At 41.2% G+C, this 20,938-nt stretch overlaps 1 protein-coding gene across 6 annotated transcripts in view; it reads left to right on the forward strand.

Moving 5' to 3' along the window:
• Positions 1 to 308: 308 nt before the first annotated feature.
• LOC121643525 (transcription initiation factor TFIID subunit 4-like) overlaps positions 309 to 20,938 on the forward strand; it is a 98,727-nt gene continuing 78,097 nt past the window's right edge. For 2 of the 6 annotated variants that reach the window (XM_041990990.1, XM_041991004.1), the window contains exons 1-7: positions 309 to 1,687; positions 4,043 to 4,203; positions 15,761 to 15,919; positions 16,615 to 16,767; positions 17,236 to 17,358; positions 17,767 to 17,856; positions 18,800 to 19,009. In XM_041990990.1, coding sequence (XP_041846924.1) covers positions 322 to 1,687; positions 4,043 to 4,203; positions 15,761 to 15,919; positions 16,615 to 16,767; positions 17,236 to 17,358; positions 17,767 to 17,856; positions 18,800 to 19,009 — 2,262 coding nt within the window. In that variant the 5' untranslated portion in view covers positions 309 to 321. The remainder of the gene's footprint in view (positions 1,688 to 4,042; positions 4,204 to 15,760; positions 15,920 to 16,614; positions 16,768 to 17,235; positions 17,359 to 17,766; positions 17,857 to 18,799; positions 19,010 to 20,938) is intronic. The other 4 variants (XM_041991000.1, XM_041990995.1, XM_041991013.1 and 1 more) reach the window with 4 other exon arrangements.

Here is a 20,938-nt window from a genome sequence, read left to right on the forward strand (position 1 = left end):
ATGTGTGTGTGTGTGTGTGCTGGGTTATAGCATGATTTATTGACATTTCCCTCCTTTTTTAAGTAATGTAAAACCCTAAAACAAAACCATTGTACACGATACCACATAGTTTGCTGGGGACGGCTATAGTTGCACAGTAATTACGCATTTACAACATTTTTTCCATTACAATGCAATTAAATTAGCCTTGAAGAAAACACAGCCTATTTCATACAACTAGGATGTTCCCCCTCATTTAATGACGTCAGATTCATTCCCACAATGCCTAGTAACACGCAGGCGCATTGTAAAAAAATACAAGACAGCTATCAGTGATCAGAGATGGCGGGCGCCTCCGACCCCCTGGAAGATATGCTCTTTTCAGAGGTGGATGAAAAAGCTGTTAGCGACTTAGTGGGCTCATTAGAGTCACAGCTTATTGGGCAAAGCAGCCCAGTGGGTAAAACAGACGAAAACGGAGGCGCTGGCTCTGTGGCCCCTGCTAACCATCACTTAGGAAAAACGCTACCAGCTCCAGTGAGCACCACAACACTAGAACAACAACAACAAGGACGGCGTAATAAACCTGAGATGCACCAGGAGATCAACTCTAAAGACGTTAGCCCGGATAAAACTGTCACGTCTCCTTCATTGGGCTGTACTCCTCCTTTTGGCGATCCTTCCACCACTTCGGTTGCCTGTGTGAACGCCACTAGCAGCGGTTCGCAATCACATGGAGCATCCATCACAACACTGACCGCATCTGGTGTGTCAACTTTGGCATCTCCGCAAGACAGCATCAGCACCGCATCCAACCGGAGCGCTAAGGTTACCCCGGACTCAGGAGAGACGCAGACGGAGGGAAACCCACCGAGGAAACGGATAACGACACCGAGAAGGAGCTCTTCGGCTCGGATAAAGAGTTTTAACGGCGCAGCTGTAACGACAAGAAGGAACAGCAACGCAGCGGTGGCCGAAAACGTAAGCTCTGTGGACGCCTGTCCAACTACCCCAAACTCTACCCGACCGGTCACATCCTCTATCAACACTTCGACTTTTACTCTATCTAATGCAAGCCTGCCTGTAGGTCAGTCTGCTATTGCTCTCGACCGTGGGACTCCTACTATTGCTTTGCATAGACTCCCGAGTCATATTGTAGCCAGTATAGCCCAGAACGGCAACGGGACCAGTGTTACGGCCCTTGTCCAGCAGAGCGCTCGTACTGGTCCCGCCACATCTTCAGCTCCCCACGGAGATCACAGCACAACTGTCACGGATTCTGGGGCTTCCAAAATAGACGACAGTCAGTCCAAAATTGTAATGTCAAGCCAGTCTAGTAGTGTCAGTTCTGTAATAAACACTGTGTCCTCTGCTTCCTCTGTTGTCACACCAGCAACAACTACAGCAGCAGCTGCTACAACTACAACCGCAACGCAACCTCTGAGTTGTGCTACATCTGCTGCGTGTGTTACAGGGATGACAACTACTTCTGTATGTGGAACTGTTCAGACCACATCAGTGACTACTACCATTAGTATGGTTAGGCCCACAGCTCCCTCTCCAACACCTGCTGTGGCCACTTCTGCACAGTCTCAACCCCGTCCTGGACTTACATCACCTCAAAGGATTGTAGCCCCCCAGCTGATTGTCAGACCGCCTCAACAGCAGACAACCATTCAGCTGCCCCCTGGGTTCACTATCCCACCTGGTAAGGTTTGCAGGAGGCAGAGGCGCTAGAGGGAAAGGTGTTGTTAACATCTGTGTTATACTAATATTGTCACTGTTGTGTTGTTTGTATGATGGGTATCTGTTTCTCGTGTATCTAGTCTATTTTGAGGTACAATATATAGTTCAATATATGTTTTTGTTAATGTAAGCTGCACTGTCAAGGCTTTAAGTCAGCGTTTCTCAACCCTGATCCCCAGGACCCCTGTCCTGCAAGTTTTACATGTTGCCAACTGAAGCACATCTGATTCAGATTAATTTAACTGCTCATCAAGTTCCATTTGGGTCAGGTTTGTTGAAGTATGGAAACCCTGCTGTAGCACACCTGACTCAAACCAGTGGGTAATTAGATGACTTCTAACCTCTAAACCTGCAGGACCCTGGCCCACGAAGGCCAGGACTGAGGATCTCTGCTCTAAAACACTGAGGGCAGGGCTCCCTGAGGACCAGGATTGAGAAACACTGGTTTAAATTTTTGCATGAGTGGTCCCATGAGGGTTTAGAACTACTACTATATTCCCCATAAGGGATCAAATTAGGTTTGATCTCACAACAAACACCATCTAAAGTGGAATGCAGTCACATGTCTCAAGGCAAATGTAGAAAATTATGATCATTGATTGTATTCACACACATTAGAAACCAATAACACAGAAAACATTGTAGAAATGGCAGCTGCATAGCTCTCCACAGCAAATCTGCATTAACCGTTTTGAGAAGTTCAGTGGTTACAAGCAAACTTTGAGATTCACAGGAGAATTTTTTTCAGCAGCTCACAAGGGCAAGTAGTGCTCCCTGCTGTGAGTAGATCAGAACATCTGGTGAAAATATTGTGAAATGTTTTTTTATTCCTCACTTTGTAATGGATTCTAGAAATTATTGGTCTAAATTTTATTTGTATTCCAAGAAGGGCACCAGAGTTCTCTGCAGCTGACAGTTTCACTTAGGCTTTTATGGTAGCCAAAATCAAGTGTCAGACCTTCACCTTTTCTCTGGGTGGAAAATGATTGTGTGGTGCATTGTTTTTGTAGCTCTGACTTAGCTGTCACCTTTAACTAGTTGTAACCCCAGTGCAAACTCCTGTTCAAAAAGAGCAGGTAATAGATGTGGACAGTGGTCAGAAGGGTTTTCCATACTGCCCTTAAATGCCTCTATGCCATCTGACCTCAGAAATAGTGGCTCAGTCTGATAATATGATTATAAAATGCTTCTAACCATTTTATTAAACACATCTTTTTCTCTCCATGGAAATTCTGCAAAGATAAGCTAATGTTTAATAAAAAAAGCTAATCTTTAGCATACACGGGCTGCTTCATAAATTCAGTCAATTTCCTTAAGTTCAAAATTTCATTTGTGCACTTTTTTAATTTGTCAAAAGATTTTAAAGCTATTCTTAAAATATACATTTTTTAACATAACCTCGTAAATATTTTTTAAATTGATATACCTACAGGTATGGGGCAAAGTAAGTACATCTTATTGAAAAAAAATTACTCAACAGAGAAAGACTCTTTGAAACAGTATCTACAGATATTAAGGAAAACTATTAAAATAATTTATTAATTTAAAATATATGATGTAAAATCCATCTAAAAAATTAAGTAGTCAAAGATCTTTTTTTTCTTTTTTTGTTTTAGCAGAAATAACGTGTAGCAGCCACAAACCATAACACTTCAACCACCATGCTTTATCACCATTTTTACAAAAAGTCATATTAACGAACCTCAGAAAGACAAAAAAAAGCTCATAACGTCCTTAAGAACACACTTGGTAAGAGCTGGGAGAAAGAAACTCCTTATGAAGGGAAGAGACCTCTGGCAGAACCAGACCCAGGGAGGGCAGCCATCTGCCTGTATCAGTAGGGGTGAGGGGACAGCAAGAGAGGAAATAGATGGAGAGAGAGAGAGAGGAGTAGAGAAATAGTGAGAGAGAGAGAGAGAGCGAGCCAGAGCAGCAGCAACCAATAAACACTGCTGATTGTTTTGGCCAGGAGCTGTAGATCAAGGCCACACAGCTCTGGAGCCAGGGACACCTGCAGGACAGCACACAGAGAGAAGACGCACTAACTATGGGAGAAAGAGACAAAGTTAATGACATGTAGTAATGCCAACCTCTCTTCGACAAATGAGATAGAGAAGGAAGGGGTGGTGGCCAGGGCATCATTATGTCCCCTAGCAACCTGTAGTAGAACTTAGTGACACTAAGTGCCAGCAGCATTGTGATATGGCCACATGCAGTTGGTAAGTAAATAAATGGTTTTGTTTATACCTGGATTACATATACTGTGACAATAATGATACGGTGTACGTTCTTATAGTTCTTTTCTGTTGTTTTTCAGGGATGGTGTTGGTACGTACGGAGTTAGGCCAGTTGGTAATGGTTCCTCAGCAGGCTTTAGCTCAAGCCCAAGCTCAGGCTCAAGCCCAGGCCCAGAATAACATCGCTCCACGACCTGCAACCCCCACCACAGGGACATCCTTCAGAGTAACAACTCCACAGGTGAGACTCTGCTACAGAACCTGCAGAATCGCTCCTAATTAATCACACACCAATCATTACTGTTCCATATTCATGTCAAATAATTTGATTAGTGGTCACTAGAAAAGATTGATCAGAAGGGCTCAGTTTTTTTTTTAACACAGATATGGTATTAAGTCAAATAAAGACAATTTATTTTGAGTTATTGAGGATTTATATCAAAGGGTCTCTGATGGGAAGCAATGGCTTAGCGGGGTACCTTAAAGCCGGTTTACTTATTCATCTGGCAGCCTGCTGGGAACAGGTCAAGTTCTGAGATAATGTATGCATGTACAGTATGTTTTATACAAAACATGCTTTTCTAGAGAGTTTCTTTCCCACTTTTCCAACTCTAACCAGAGTCAAAGAGCATTTGCACTATTTAACTTTTCTGATCTCCATCTTTATGAGACGCATTAGCAGAGGAGACTGCTTATATAGCCTAAAACAGAGGGTGATGACTGCAAAGTTGGTTTCTCTGGACTTATATAGTTTTTTATGCTGCATCCACATACACTGTCTCTTATAGTGTATGTGAGGGCAGCAGATCAAACTCACTAAACTGTAGCAAAAGATGTCTGTGCATTCATATTTATACATGCATATAGCGTATAAAATTATTTAAATTCTCTGGATAACTTTAGTCCTTTTTATTCAATATTCAAAGTCTGCATGGCAGAAAGTGAACTTGGATGTTTACAATAACTTTCCTGATTGGATTGATTTGCTTTTCTATTTGTTCATTATTAGGTGCAAAAATAACAGCCAGGGTTTCATCTGACAGAACTAAGATTGATTAATCCTTCTCATGTTCCTGCAACACACTCATTTTACAAAATACACAATCGTGAATTGTTCGATTTTCTCACGACGTGGCTGTAATATTTATGAGAGTATTTACTTGGGCATTCCAGTAGTCTGCACCATTTGTCGTCTTTCCTTCCTGCTTTGCCTGAAGCAGCTGCATGTCAGAAATATACTATGATTGGTCATCGGCTGCCAGCTCCTTTTGCTTAACATGATCTCGCTCATATCAGAGTCAGAAAACCTGGGTTGAATTATTGAGTTGATAACCAGTGCTTAGCGAGAGAAGGAAACTTAAAGATACCCTAGATGTGTTGAACTGGGTTTACAATGCAGAAGACAACAACACAACAGTATGTCCCATTGAAATGGGTTACACCAGCCAAATAATGCTGCATATAACGTAGTTATGACACAGCTGCCACAGGATATTATATGCTTATTTCAAGGGATTGTTATTGCTTGTTTGTTTGTTTTTCCCAGAGTACTTGTTGCCCTCTAACTAATGCTTTATAGCCTGGTGGTTTGGGACTAAATAGGAAAAAAATGCTTTAATTTAATTAGTTCGGCATTAGATTTAAGTTTTGTTCTAATTTAACTTTAATTTAACTTAAAGGTGCAGTGTGTAACAAAATCAAAAGTTAATGACAGAAAAATAAATATATATCGTTAAGGCCCGACTCATGAAAAAATAGTAAGAAAAGTCCAATTTTTTAAATATGAGGTTTTTATTTGGCCCTTTAACAAAATGTAACAAAAAATTGACATTTTATTGGGGGGGGGGGGTATCTACCATTTATTACCATGTGATACATTAAAAATATTATATGTTTTTTTGCTTCTGGGTATCTATTAGGGGACTCAAGATGAGTATCAGAGTGTGTTCAACAGGATTTTGAGCAAAGTTTATACCATAAATTGAAGCAAAATGTCTCAGAAACTGTATGTGACAAATGTGTCACGTCAGGCTCTTATGGGATATGATTAAAAACTGGGTTTCTGATGGTATTTAATCACTTTACTAAAATAACTGTTATGTTTTTATTCTCTTAGAATAAGCCATTTATATCAGCTTGCTGTGTATCCACATGAATGGCAGCTGACATATTTGTACTGAGAACTCTCTGAGCTTTAAAACTCCAGTAACAGCTTTGTTAGATAAATGCTAGAGTATCATTTGGGATAAGTAAAAGGCTTAAAAGGCACAAAAAGTAGTTACTTGTAGGGCAGTTATCGCATACACTGAAGTCACTGGATTCACTAGTATGAAAACATGTTTATGTCTGTAGGAATTTTGCCCTCAGATGGCCACCATCCATTCACAACTGTGCTCATCTTTACCACTAGATGACAGTAGATGACACTGTACCTTTAATATACAGTCAGGCCCTAATTCTGTATATTTTGACACTGACAAGTTTCGTTATTTTAGCTGTTCACCAAAACATATTCAAGATGCAGTTATTTAATCAATATGGGCGTAAAGTACAGACTCTCAGCTTTAATTTAAGTGGATTCACATCCAAACTGAAGAAAAGGTTTAAGAAATACAACTTTTTGATATGTACCTGCCTTTTTTTTCAAGTGACCAAAAGCAGAAATGTTGGAAGTGACTAAATTCGCAGTTTGGTATACTCTGAGTGAAAGAGAGTGCACTGGTAAGCTTGGGAAGGTCTGGATGTCCATGGAAGAGAACAAAGGTGAATGTTTACAGGATCCTTTTCCATTGTGTTTAGCAGCCACTTCACAACATCCACCCAAGTGAAAAGCACTCTCCAGAAAGTAGGTGAACCAGTATCTGACTCTACCATGAAGGCAATAATAGAGGGTTCACCACGAGGTACAGGTATTCAGCCTCAAAAATAGAAACCAAAAACCATCTAAAGAAGCCGACTCAGTTCTGGAACAACGTTCTTTGGACAGAGGAAACTAAGATCAATCTGTACCTGAATGATGGAAAGAAGAAAGTATGGAGAAGGCTTAGAGCAGCCCGTGATCCAAAGTACACCATATTTCCTGTAAAACATGGTGGAGGCAGTTAGATGGTGAAAGTATGGCTTCAGTGGCTCTGGGTCACTGGTGTTTATTGATGATGTGCCAGCAGACAGAAGCAGCTGGATGAAATCTAAAGTTATAGGAATTAACTTTCTGCTCAGACTCAGCCAAATGCAGCAAAGCTGATTGGATGTCACATCACAGTAGAGATGAACAATGACCCAAAACACACTGTGAAAGCAACCCAGGAGTTTAAGGCAAAGAAGCAGAATATTCGTGACCATGAATTGCAGAGAGGGGGTGGGCAGAAAGTCCCACAAACAAGATGCAACTAAAGACAGCTGCAGTAAAGGTCGATCAACAGGTCACAAGAGGGAAACCCAGTGTCTGGTGATGTTAAAGGGTTCCAGACTTCAGGCAGTCATTGCCTGCAAGGGATTGTCAACAAAGTATTAATAATAAACATTTTATTTACAGTAAGGTTGATTGTTCTGTTACTTTTGAGCCCTTTAAACATGAGGAAAGCAAAAAATAAAAAAAAGAGTTGCAATTCTTAAATGCTCTAAAGCTGGGGAATTAAACTAAAATGTAAAGAAACTGTAAATATGGAGGTGTTCTTATATCTTTTATATATTTATATCTTTATTTTTTTTACTTATTTATGTATGCTTGTTATAGTTCTATTTTTTAGGATGGTGATGTCTGATGTTTCTCCAGGTATCTGTTGGAACCACTTCTCTAGTGTGGGGGACATGGCCCCCAGTGCTCCGATGACCACTGGAACTACTGTTGCCTTCACCTTCCAGCCTTTCTCCAGTTCTTTCTTGAGTCCTTGGTATCTTTCCAGTTTCTCGTGTCCTTTTTCCTGATATTTCCATCGTTTGAGATGGCCACTACCTTGGGAGGTGTTTTTCCATTGTGACCTAGGGGTCTCCACTCCGTATTCTGCAGAGATGTTTCTGTACACTGTGCTGGCTACTTGGTTATGGCATTCTATGTATTCTTTGCCTGCCAGTATCTTGCCCCCTGCTGTAAGGTGCTGGATTTTTTCAGGGGCCTCTTTGCACAGCCTGCACCTGAGGTCCTGCCAACGTTCTCTTATGCTGCCATGATTAGGGCCTCTGTGCTGTCCTTCAGTCCAGCCCTCTCTAGCCATTAGTAGGACTTGTTCATATCTGCCACTTCAGCTATCTGTCGGTGGTATATCCCATGCAGGGGCTTGTTCCATTGCCTGAGACACTCACTCACTGCTTCATCCCTTGGGGCCATCTTCCTGATGTATTCATGGAGCTTGGATGGTTCATCTTGGATGGTGGCCATGGTGCTCACCAGTCCCCTGCCTCCCTTATTGTGTTTAGTGTATTTGGGATGGAACCCTCCATGCATGGTGAACAACTTCTGTGTTTTAACACTTCCTCCTTTGGCCAGCTTATTACCCCAGCTGGGTATCTGATCACTGGCAAGGTATAGCTGTTAATTGCCTGGATCTATCTATCTATCTATCTATCTATCTATCTATCTATCTATCTATCTATCTATCTATCTATCTATCTATCTATCTATCTATCTATCTATCTATCTATCTATCTATCTATCTATCTATCTATCTATCTATCTATCTATCTATCTGTCTGTCTATCTATCTATCTGTCTATCTATCTATCTGTCTATCTGTCTATCTGTCTGTCTGCCTACCTACCTATTTTATTTATTTATTTTTTATTTCTTTAACTGGACCTCTCTAAATTTTAGTTGAATACCCCTGTTATAGAGCATATTATGCAGATAGGACAATTCTATAGTGTAGGTAAGTGAATGTAGATACTAACCAAGGAAACAGGGCTGTTGACACTACATGAAAAAAAAGACTGTTGGCACGTTTACGGTTTCGGATCCATGGGTTCTTGCTTTATTGTTGACAGCTGTTACAGAAACAGGATGGCTTCATATCAGGAGCAAGCCAAGCCCAAAAAAGCAACTACACTGAAGAAAACAAGCCCAAAAAACCCGCAACACATGACTGAAGATATTTGCAAGCGACTTATAACAGGCGGACTTGGCAACACTGCTGCTGTTCTATGGTGCAGTCATCTGTATCTCTTACTTTGTTTTATCTAGCTGGCTTTTTTTCTCCTCCCACCGTCTTGTTTCCTGCCTCTTAAACTCTCGTCTATCTGCGCTGTAGTGCTGCAAAGTTTACCACTGGGACCATCACAGACTTAATTGGCTGAGTGTGTGACGTGACATGTGATTGGTTTGCTTGTTACCTGACCACTACTGTGAAGACTACAAAAGTTGGACCAGTTAAAAATAAAAGCAACCCGTCAGATTCTGGTTCACATGGGAAGGGTTCTGGGTCTGGATCTGGACCGCTTGTTAGTGACCTCTGTAGGATATTTTTGTTCAACCACTGAAATTACGCTTAAAAACCTTTCACTTCAATTACATCTCAGTTGTTTCAGTTTAATTCCAATGTGGTGGCATGCAGCGCCCAAATCATGAAAATTGTGTCATTGTCCATCTTTTTCTGGGCCTGACTGTATGACGTATTTATACCACATGGAAACTATACTTTGTAAGCACTAAGCTTCTCTCAGTAACCAAGAACAGGCTGCTGTTTTTATGATATGATGCACATTTTACCTTATTCATGAGCAGCTGTCAAATCATAACCTCTTATCTCCAAATGTCAAAATAGTAGATTAGTAAGACATATATGAATTAAATACACCATGTAATTGGTGATCATATCAGTGGGAACACCTTTGCCCATAATATGTATACCCTCTCTACTTTGACTGTGGCACACAACATTTTGGCTGTTTTTCCACAGCAAGTTAAGAACAAGAAGAAGAAAGTGAGATAGGATAAGGACTCTGCCCTTTGAATACTCATTATATTATAGCTTGTTGTCCTTCTTGGCATCATTCCCTGTTTTAGCTGCTTTTGTATTATTATCCATCCATCTGTTTTTCTCATTGTTTGTTTTCATGTAGATGTGAGAAACATGAATTTAGATGTCAGGGCATTGCTAGTTGTCATAAGTGAATCTGAGGATTTTAAGATTTAGCATCAAATGACATTATTTGTCATTCATATAACTTGTAAAAACCAGCAAATCCATCACTTAATATGAATTTGATATATTATTACAGGCATGTTTAAAGCACATGTAATTAGATGTCACCCATAACTGTGACTGTTTTCATGTGAAACAAGGATCCAAAAGCATTTTCAGTATTTTCATTGAAGTGCTCAGAGAAAAAAGTAAGATAAAAGTAAGTTCTAATCTGGATTGTCCAGATGTAATCTGAAACAGTGGTTTTTTAGCAACAGTGCTAAATAAGGAGTGACTGCTGTACTGACTCCAGTAAGAAGCTCATTCACCACTGTGGAGCCAGAACAGAGCAGAGCCTCCAGTTACATAAAGATCGCTGAATGATGGGATAGCTAAACCTCCCATTATTCAGGTAGGGTGGGGATGCTGTTCCCTTCTTTTCCCTGCAGGCTGGGACCAAAGTTTTAAAGAAGTGGAAACCTTTCTAGTGAACAGAGAAGATGAATGACACTGAAATACCTGAGGGCCAAAAACCAGGTAACAGCAGTATTTTAGATGAGCTGCAGAGGTCCGATGGTGCTTACATTAGCTCAGCAAAGACAGGGCTGCTGTTGTGGAAGAGATGATTACTAAGGTTGGCCCTGAGGAGAGGGTGACGACTCCAGATCATGTAAACTAAGAGGAGGTGGCTACTGTGTTTACTAAGAATGTCATTTTGTCATCTAGTTGAAATTAACATGTTAATCACAAGGAGCAACTGAGAGAAATGAAGAGATGAACTTTTTAATGCTGTTTAACTGAAGGTGACATCTCCTTGACATCTTCTCTGTGATGTGATGGGACGGCGTGGCTCAGTGGGTAGAGTGGTCGTCTTGTAGCCTGAGGGTTGCCGTATTGATCCTCGGCCTGTCGAGCTCATATCGAGGTGTCCCTCAGCAAGACACCAGACCCCAAATTGCTCCTGATCGGTCGTGGTTAGCGCCTTGCACGGCAGCTTCCGCCATCAGCCACCGTGTGTGTGAATGGGTGAATGTGGTGTATGATGTAAAGTGCTTTGGGTATCATTCCAGGTACAGTAAAGTGCTATATAAGTATTATGGTAAATACCATATTACCAAATATGGTAAATAAACATTTACCATTTTGTTTTTCCATGTCAGCCATACTACAACAAAGACATCTGGGAACTCACTGCTTCTCAGCTCAGAGCTACATTGATATGCAGGGTATTTTGATTCTGGTCATGAACTAGATACAGTAAAATTATGAAATTACATATATGCACTTTGGGTCTTTTTTACATTCTTGCAGCAACATTTGAAATAATACATCAAGTCCATCACATGATATAAAAAACATTGGTCTTAAAAAAAACAAGACTTTAAACAAAAACAGATGATGGCATTCTTTACTTGTACAGTAGAACAAAAATATACGTTAGATGCGCGTGTTCCTGGGTGTTGAGAGGATCCATGGCCACATTTTGGACTTTAATGATGAGATGGGCTCCTCAGCTCTTTGTCAGTGTTAATGCCACAGCTGGCCACCTTTTTGAAAACTAATTTGTCTGATTAAATTTGAGAAACTTTGATCTAATTACATGTGGGTTCACACCGTTAATGTTGGGTGGGCAACACCTCATTAAATGCACAATTTAGTTCTAGTCCTTAATTAGGCTATGATTAATATCTTAAACTGTTTAATTATAACAAATGAATATTCTTGATTATTTTATCCATAGATTAAACTGAGATTAATAGATGATTGAATGTCTCAGGGCTTCTTAATGACTCCATGGGGTGCTCTCATCAAAATTTAACGAACTACTGAATCATTAATTGGAATTTGCTTATTATCACCTCACCACATCATTCATAAGAAAACTTGTGCTTATGCTGGTGGGTGCTCGCCTTTGGAACTTTATAGCTTTTAATAATGAGTTTAGTCGTTTAGTCGCCCGCAGTTTTGCTGTAAATCAAGTGGGACAGCGGGAATGACAGAAGGTACCTGGCAGGTGTCCACTGTGTAACGTCCTGAAGTCTTAACGTTTGAGCTGTTCTCAGGCCATTAAAAGTTCATCTGCTATACGTAATGGCATGTTTAGTTTTATTTTGTGTGTTAGGGGGAGTGACAACACTTCTTGACAAAACTTGAGTCCGTTTCAACATGTCTGTGTCATTTGCTGTTTCAGGTGTGTACCACTCTCATCAGTTCCCTTAAAGTAAGAACATTTGCAGGTTTCTTTGATCTGTTTTAGTCTCTGCTCAGCAGTAAAGTCGGCTTCAGATTTGCAGCCTGTATTTTGGCAGACAAAGGGAAAGCCAGTAAATACCATTTCTTATGTTTTGGGATCTAAACCTTGTTAAATTAGGTATAGCTTAAAAACACAACACAATGCTTAGAATCTGGACTAGATTATCCCACAGATACTGAACAATTTTGTGCACATATAGTGAATATAAATGAATAAAATATTAAGTATGATCTGATTTAAGTATAATTTAAATTGGATGATTAAAATTCATCTCATGGGATTACCAACATGTTTTTAATTTAATTTGATTTGATAATTATAAAGTAGTATGGTTGAATTTTTGCACTTTGAGTAGCAGAATGAGTGTTAACCAGAACACAAATCACAAAATGTGTTTTATGGAATCTGATATCTGCAGGATAAAATAATCCTGATTTGACCAGGTCTGGACCCGGTCTAAAATAGTCTAGAAAAATGTCAGTTTGTAGTTTTTAGTGATGATACCAGCTCAGGGAATGCTGCAGGTGTTTTTTATTTTAGGGCAGGGCTCTTCAGCTCTTTTTAAATGTTCCCTGCTTCAACATACCTGACTCAGATTAATGGATCATTGTATAGAACTTGATAAGCTGTTGGATGCATTTAATTTGAATCAGGTGTGTTGGAGCAATGACACATTTACAACCTGTGTTTTTGCTTCTTGAGTGTTGAAGTTGAAGGGCCCTGTTTTATGTGGACTGATGAGAGCGATTTGCACCAGAAACAGAAACTGACATCACTCTGTTGCAGAGACCGAGACGGGCTAAGTCCAATCATCAGCTGTCCCTACTTTTTCTGTAAAAATTAAGTATTGTTGTGTTTTGCACTTCAGAGCCACCATTATCAACTCATTTTAGTGGTCAAATTAACCAATCAGTGAGGTTTTTATGAACGATAGAAGGATAGCTTCCTGCCGGGCTTTACTTGACAAAAGCTCCAATGGATATTTCTTCCATAGAAAATAGATCTTTCTTTTCCAAGATGATAATCATATGTCTGACAAACAAAACACTGATAGCTGCCTTAGACAGAAACCTGATATTCATTCAAGTCTAAGGTCTCAGTCTTTGACAATGTTGTCAAAAATACTGTTTAAATCCAAACTGGCAGCAAAGCCAGTAAAGAGTCCTTCTTGAGATTTTCTATCACTAACTGCAGAGACAAAAGACGGGCACTAGAGGGCAGTGTTTAATTGTTTCATTTTTTAACAACTTGGTTAGAGCTTTCTTATGTATGTAATTCTCTTCTAAGATTTATTGCTGTTGTTCCAACATGATCAGCAACAGTTTTCACAACTACTAGTGTTAGTCTATGATTTACAAGGAATTTGGATAATGTAGTGGGACAAATGCAAAACCTGTACTTGTAATAAATCAAATTTAAGATTGTTTGTGATTAACAAAGGGGATTTCTTCCTTCATAAATACTCATAAAAGCTGTAAAATCTGATGTCTCCTAGACTTTGTTATAGACAGGGGTCCACATCAGTGACACAACAATAACCTGCAATGCCGTCTCTCTGCTAGTACCAAGCCAACCTGTCTCCATCCTGATACCAGCCTCTTAAAAGAGAGTCGCAGACTGTCATTGCCTCTCACAGTCTCTCTGTTGACAAATTAGTGGGCCGCGGCATTGCCATCTCGACAGGAAAAGCAGTAGCAGTGAAATGAAAGGGAATGGTGTTTATTCCCAGAGCTCAACCCCTCTGTCGGCCTGTCACTCTTCCCATGGCCCTGAGGGGAGAAACGGAAGGCATCCTGAGCTTCCTTCCTTCCACACCTGTTAAATCATTCATCATCCAACTGCCTGATTATTTTAAAAACCTAACAAGGCTTTGGTTTCTTGAGTGTGAATGTGCACGTCTAAAGGAGAGAGAGTGAGCACGAGTGGGGCATAGCTGGCGGTGGGATGCACCCCGTGGCTCTCCCCATCACCTCCTCCTTGCAACCACCGCCACCCCCATTCCCTCTACCCTCATCCGTCATGCACCCACTTCCCCTCAACTCTTTGGTTCTACAAAACTTTTAGTGGCTCCTCCTCTTCTTATCCTATTTCTTCCCTCCTGCGCCGTCTTCTTTCTCTTGGCCTTGGCAAGGTGTTGTGTGTGTTTTCATTTGTGTGCAAGACAAGTTCAGTTTAAATTTGTGTGTGCGCATGTGCTAATGAATGCTTTGGCCTGTCTGTAAATAGAGGGCTGAGTGCCAGAGGTCGAGGCAGAGGCCCTCCTGGGTTGTCTTGGCCAATAGATGGGATAGCAGGGAAGCAGCCAGGAAGTGTTTATGAGGCCCTGCCTGTTTGTGTGTTTGAGTGTGTGTGTTTACTTGTGAGATGACCTGCTGAGCACCAGCATGGATTTGTGGCATTTGGCACTCGTTATATCACTCGCATTTGTTCTAATGCATTAAATATGCAAGTACACTAGCCTGTGTCATAAGCACTCAACATATGAATCTTTTCAACCCTCATTTTGTCAATCAAACCTAATATATGTATAAAATTTCATCCCATAGCGCTATACTTAAACAAAAAATACGAGGAATCGGTTGTCTGCTCTCTGAAAAAATAAAAAAAATAATATATATGTATTGACTAGGGCAGTATTAACTACTGTGGCATTGTTTTGGATAAGCTTCTGTAATGTCACAATGTTTATTTTCATCCAGTGTTGCATTAAGATTTCAACAAGATTTTGTATTGATAATGGGAGAGTCTGGCCGCTGCGCAAAGCCTTCTCCAGCACATTAGAAAGATTTTCATTGGGTTTCAGGTCTGGACTCTGGTGTCCAGTCCATGTGTGAAAATGATGTCTCATGCTCCCAGAACTACTCTTTCACAATTTGAGCCTGATTAATCCTTGCAGTGTCAGACTTCTCCTAAACATCAGGAACACGCAGGCATATTTCTAGATGTAATTGAGTCTTTGCAGATGACTTATTATGTTATTCTTTATTAGTTGCATTAGTCATATCAGTTATTGTGGTGCCTGCAGTTTCCATTAAAATAAATGTCAGTTTGGGTAGATAATTGTTCTCAGTGATTTCCAGGAAGAAGCCAGTTAATTCAGCCGCCACAAACTGAGCAATGTGTGGCTGTTAATGCTCAGGCCTTAGATCCTACAAAAAGCTGTTCTTAGAAAATGCTTGTCATTTGGACTCTACAAAGTGGACGTGTTGGTACTGTATGTAGGGATACTGTCCTGCGATCAGACCCCAGCGGTGATAGCATGACACCGTGACCCGCCTTACTTTTACTTTACTATACAAACTTTACTGTAATTTGATCTGCCCCACCATCAACATGCTGCCTCCTCCATCTTCTTTCCTGCTGTCTGTATCTGTCTGCAAAGCACCTCCTTTTCTCATTTCTTATTCTGGTGCTCTCTTTCTTTCCAGCAGTCTCCTGTGACCTCTCAGACCAGCAGGCAGTGTCCTTTGACCCCGGCCAAGATGGCATCATCTCCCTCTCCCACTCCTTCCAGCCCTGCCCTCCAGACCTCTTCCTCCTCTTCTTCCTCCTCCTCCTCCTCCTCCTCCTGTCCTGCACTCCGCCCTGTGAGATAACATTCCTTACATGCACGGTTTTTGTTTTCCTTCTATAGCATACCTTAAATCTGATGGCAAGAAACAGTGCAATGATGAAGAGGCAATCAAAAGGTTGCACAGTAGGTTGTAAACCGGCTCAGAATTCAGTATCATGCAAATCAATAATATCAGCTAAGATAACTAGAATTTAATTGCAATAGCAGTTATTGTTGAAGCTTTTTTACTTCACATTTATAAACATGTATATCATTAAAACACTTTTTCTTTGAATTTATGGTGCATACCCACCTGTTCAGAAGTGTCCACTTATGATTCTATCTTGATTGTATATTTATAGGGATTAGAATAGAAAACTGTTGATGGCATCACAACACATGAGCAGAATTTGTGTATTTTCTAATTGGAGAATATCATGAGTAATATCAGGAGTAAAAAGAAGCAGCCAGTGTGCAGTTTTAAGAGCTTGTCTCCCTTAGAAAGCAGGTGATTATTTAAGAAAGCTTTAAGGGCCTCCAGTGTTTTCCAGCCTTTTTCTTGTCACCGCCTCCCCTTCCTCCTCCTTGTCTGTTAAGAGATGTCCACTAAAGTCAGGACACCAGATGTGACAGGAGCGCTGTGGCGCCTGCCTCCTGTTCTCTGTGGCCTTGCTGGGAGCAAAGCGTCACGTCCTGTTTATCTCTCTGTCTCTTCCTTTGCTTTCCCAGAAGGGCCCCGTGGCACCGGCCGTGGCAGTGACGGTTCCTCAGCAGGCCCCCGTGGTTACAGCCCCCCAGGCCCCGGCCCAGCCTGCCTCCCAGCCAGTGCAGCCTGCGCAGACTGGCATCGCAGCGGCCCCCGGAGGTCCTGTCGTGTCCCAGGTCTGCTCCCTCTGCTACTTCTCCTCTGCCATCGCCCACACTCCACCCCGAAGGGTGCAGGCATTGTCACAGCTGCCAGGAGGCTGGCTGTGTCACAAGCTCAGCCCTGGACCCACAACTTCACAACGTCACACAGCTGGGCATGGACAAAGAGTCTCGCACATGCCTAGACAAGTTCGCACTCCTGCGTTCACATTAGTGCATACCAACCCAAGGACACACAGAGATGCATAAACTCCCCATGAACTTGTGTATGTGCAGTTGAGGACAAATGCAAACAAATATAGACATATACACATTAAATACACATTTATATCTAAACAGCAAGGCTAATGAGAGGAACAACTTGAACACCCGTCGACTAAAAGGCACTTTTACTCATCTGTTCAGACTACTGAGGCATTTGTCAAAGATTTGAACTGTTGTTTTTCATTTGGAAAAAGGTGAATAATTAATTGTATTCTGCAGGAAATGCAAGAGAACGTGAAGAAGTGTAAGAATTTCTTGGCCACACTTATCAAACTGGCCTCCCACAACTCTCCTTCCCCTGAAACGTCCAAAAACGTTAAGGCTCTGGTCCAGGATCTGCTGGTGAGTTAAAAAAACACAAACAAATAAGCACTGCCCATATTTATAACACATTTCTGTGGTTAGACCTTTATAGACAGCATTCCTCGTGAATGTGATTGACTTCAGTAACATGATTATTATACAGGAAGTGCTACCCTTTGTATTTTTGCACTGTTTATTTCCAACCTGTAGATGGCAGCAAGAAACTTGTCCCAAAATCTCCTTTCTCTGCCATGAATTTTTAGCATGTGCACAATTACACATTTAGATACCCTGAATTACCAGAATAGGACTCAGATGATTGATCATCACCTCTAGGATTTCATCATGCTGTCTTTGAGTGCTTTACTTCACACAGTATCACTAGTGGTGACAATATGTGAAGTGGACAACATTTAACAGTTAATTCTTAATTCTTAAACCGAACAGGATGCCAAGATTGAACCAGAGGAGTTCACCAGTCGGCTGCAAACTGAGCTCAAGTCATCTCCGCAGCCTTACCTGGTGCCTTTCCTCAAGGTGGGGTTCTTGCTTGTGAACTTTTAAGATTTTTTTTAAGTTACATCAATTGTAAAACTGGAGTCTTCACTGATGCACCTTGCAGTCATGGCAAAAGTTCACAAACTGATGTTATTCTTTGGTCCTGTAAACTGCCTCCCTGAAATTAAGGCCTACACCTATAACCCTGCATTGTCAGCTTACAAAACCCCTTAGCTGTGTTTGGATTTAACTTCTGAAATTGTCTTGTGACCTCACATGTAACCTGCCCCTGAAATCACTCTTCAACCTGGCTCCTAAAGCAGTCCTCGCGTATATTTTTAAACGTTCTCCCCTAAAGTAGTCCATTCCCTGGCTCCGGAGCCAGTGATTCTCCACCCAACATCTGAACAATACACACACATACACATACACACACACACTCCCCCCTCTGGCCTGACTTCTGACTGTGTGTGACAGTGGCCCCTGCAGCCTTCCCTGTTCGTAGCCAGCAGGTTCCTTCAGCCAGCTGTGATGAACGTCACATCAAGGCGCTCGACCGCCTAACCCGGCCACAAACGCATGTTGTCATGCAATGTTAGGTTGCTTACGTCAGAAATCAGCCTGAAATAGTCGGTATGGAACAACATTAGCTCTTCAGTTTGACTGTGACAGTTATTTATCATAAACAGCTAATTCTAACGCTACATTCAATATCCATTACACTGAGAGTTAATATTGTTAAGCTGTTTTCCAGTAGAACTTAGTAGAACGTAGAACCTATCCAGTAGAACATTTTTTTACATATATCATTGTGTGACAAATGCACAAACAGGTATGGTCACATGTTCCGCCTTTAGTCATGTTTTTTGTGATGACATGCTAAACTAACCAGCGGACGCTGCAGTATTTGGTTGGTGTTTTGTCATGGATGTCTGTTTTGCCAGGCGACTACAAACTCTGACCTAACTCTGTTCGTCAACAGAAGAGCCTCCCGGCCCTGAGGCTGTCTTTGCTGAATAGTCAGCAGTCCCTGACCCAGCCCCCGCAGCAGGGAGTCAAACCACTGCCCTGTGGCACACCTCCTGCCATCGTGGCTGGGCCAGCTGTCCGCATCCGCCACCCTAACAGCGTCAGCACCACTGTGGGTGCCAGCACACTGCCCTCTGGGACGCTCGGACATTCAGCTGCTGTGGTACGTAGAGAGTTGGAACATTTTCCTGTGCAGAAACGGTTATGACAGTGTTTATGTTTATATCTCCTGTTTAAATACAGCTGGAGCCCACACAAGGGAGGAATGAGCTTACATAATTGATTCCCCAACAGCCCACTTTAAGAAAAAAAGTGTCTATGTAAATTCTGGGTTACTATTAAGCTATCTAAAATATCAAACAAAACAGATTATTAAAAAATGCACAGATGTTATTATGCAGAGGTCATGGAACGTGGACATGGGAGACAAGGTGGTGGGACACAAACGCAGGACTCAGAGACAGGTGGATGATGGAATGACTTGAAGTTTTATTATTAAACATCCAAATTAAGATCACACAGGATAACAAAACTAATGCTGGGCTTACACCAGAAGACTTTTAAAAGATTTTCAAAAGACTCTAAAAAACTACCAGCTCACATCTATAGACAAATGTTTAGAGTTTTAAATCTCAGCCTAGTCTCTGTGAATCACTATTTACAAGACTACAACTAGATTCTTTTAGCATTTTTTGTGATATGTTGGACACTTGATATCGAACAGGGCTGATCTGCCCACAGCAAAGCAAACAAGGGGAGAGTTTCCCTCCAGGAAATTACATTAAGTGTGCCTTTGCATCTCCGCCAGGTGTTACACCAGCTCATCGGAATCTGGAGGGATGAATGAATTCTTCTCTCATTTGTTAGATCATTATACTGTAAGGCATAAATGATTCACAGCAGACATTTACTTCTTAGTAACCATCCGCTCCTCTTTCTGGATGCTCCACCGACGAAGTTTCATCACAGCTTCTTGTTCGTCTTTTTTTTTCGTCCATTTTGCCGGTGCTTTGACTGTCGGGATTCCTGTTTCTGCTTTTGTCAGAGCTCATCTATTGGTTGTTGATCGTGTTTCTTCACTGCGCCTTGCGATAATATCAAACATGTTTGATATTGTCGCAGATCCAAGACTAGGGAAAGATTGACGTTAAACGGCGCAGATTAACGACCGAGATGACAGGAGCGCGCTGTGACTCCAGTAAGACTTCTAGGATTTCCTAAAGACTTCCGTTTTTAATCTGCAACGGTGAAAATCGTTTGGTGTTAGCCCAGCATAAGGACCTGACCAGACTACCAACAAACACACAGAACTGGCACAGAGCTTAAATTCTGGGGCAACTAATTACAAACAAGAAGCAGGTGTGATAAACTGACCTAGAAGCAGGGAGCAGAAAGTAAAACAGAATGCATAAGGGGAAAAAACTCGCAATTAAGCAAGAAAGAGCAATATAAATCTAATCCATTATTATTATTATCATATCTGAGCAAGCTATGCTAGACATGCATTATCCACACCTTCATATGTGGAATCAATAAAACCAATTAGGACATTGAAGCCCATGCACCACCCAAAGACTCTGCACTCTGCAAGGCCAGTTAGGATGCAAAGGCGGTGTAAAAGCAGAATTACTCCGCTTGATGAACAGAAATTAGACATTACAATTTTTGCTGTAAAAAAACTATAGAATATGAAAACATCAGTTCTTATACAGCTAAACAACACAAGGCTCGACTCCCTAAACAGCTTTTTGAATTGTTTACTTCGTCATAAAGTCTTAAAGTAAAAAAGTAAAAAAAAGATTTAATATGCTTAAATGCTCGACAGACAACAGTGTTCTCATGTTTTATCAATCTGTAAAAGCTTCTTGTAAGACAATCCGAAATCATTAGGAAAGTTTGACTATCTTGTTAGAGTTTCATTTAAGTGACAGACAGGTCAAAATTTGAGATCTTTGTACTTAGTTTTTCATCACATAGATAAAAACATGATTCCGCTCCTTGAACCACAGGCAAGAACCTGTGATGGATTGGGGTTGTTTTGCCTCAGGGAAACTAGATGATCTTCACAAAATCCAAGGTATAGGGAACCAGT

Source organism: Melanotaenia boesemani, chromosome 1, assembly GCF_017639745.1.
Source record: "Melanotaenia boesemani isolate fMelBoe1 chromosome 1, fMelBoe1.pri, whole genome shotgun sequence".
In the NCBI taxonomy this organism is placed as follows: domain Eukaryota; kingdom Metazoa; phylum Chordata; class Actinopteri; order Atheriniformes; family Melanotaeniidae; genus Melanotaenia; species Melanotaenia boesemani.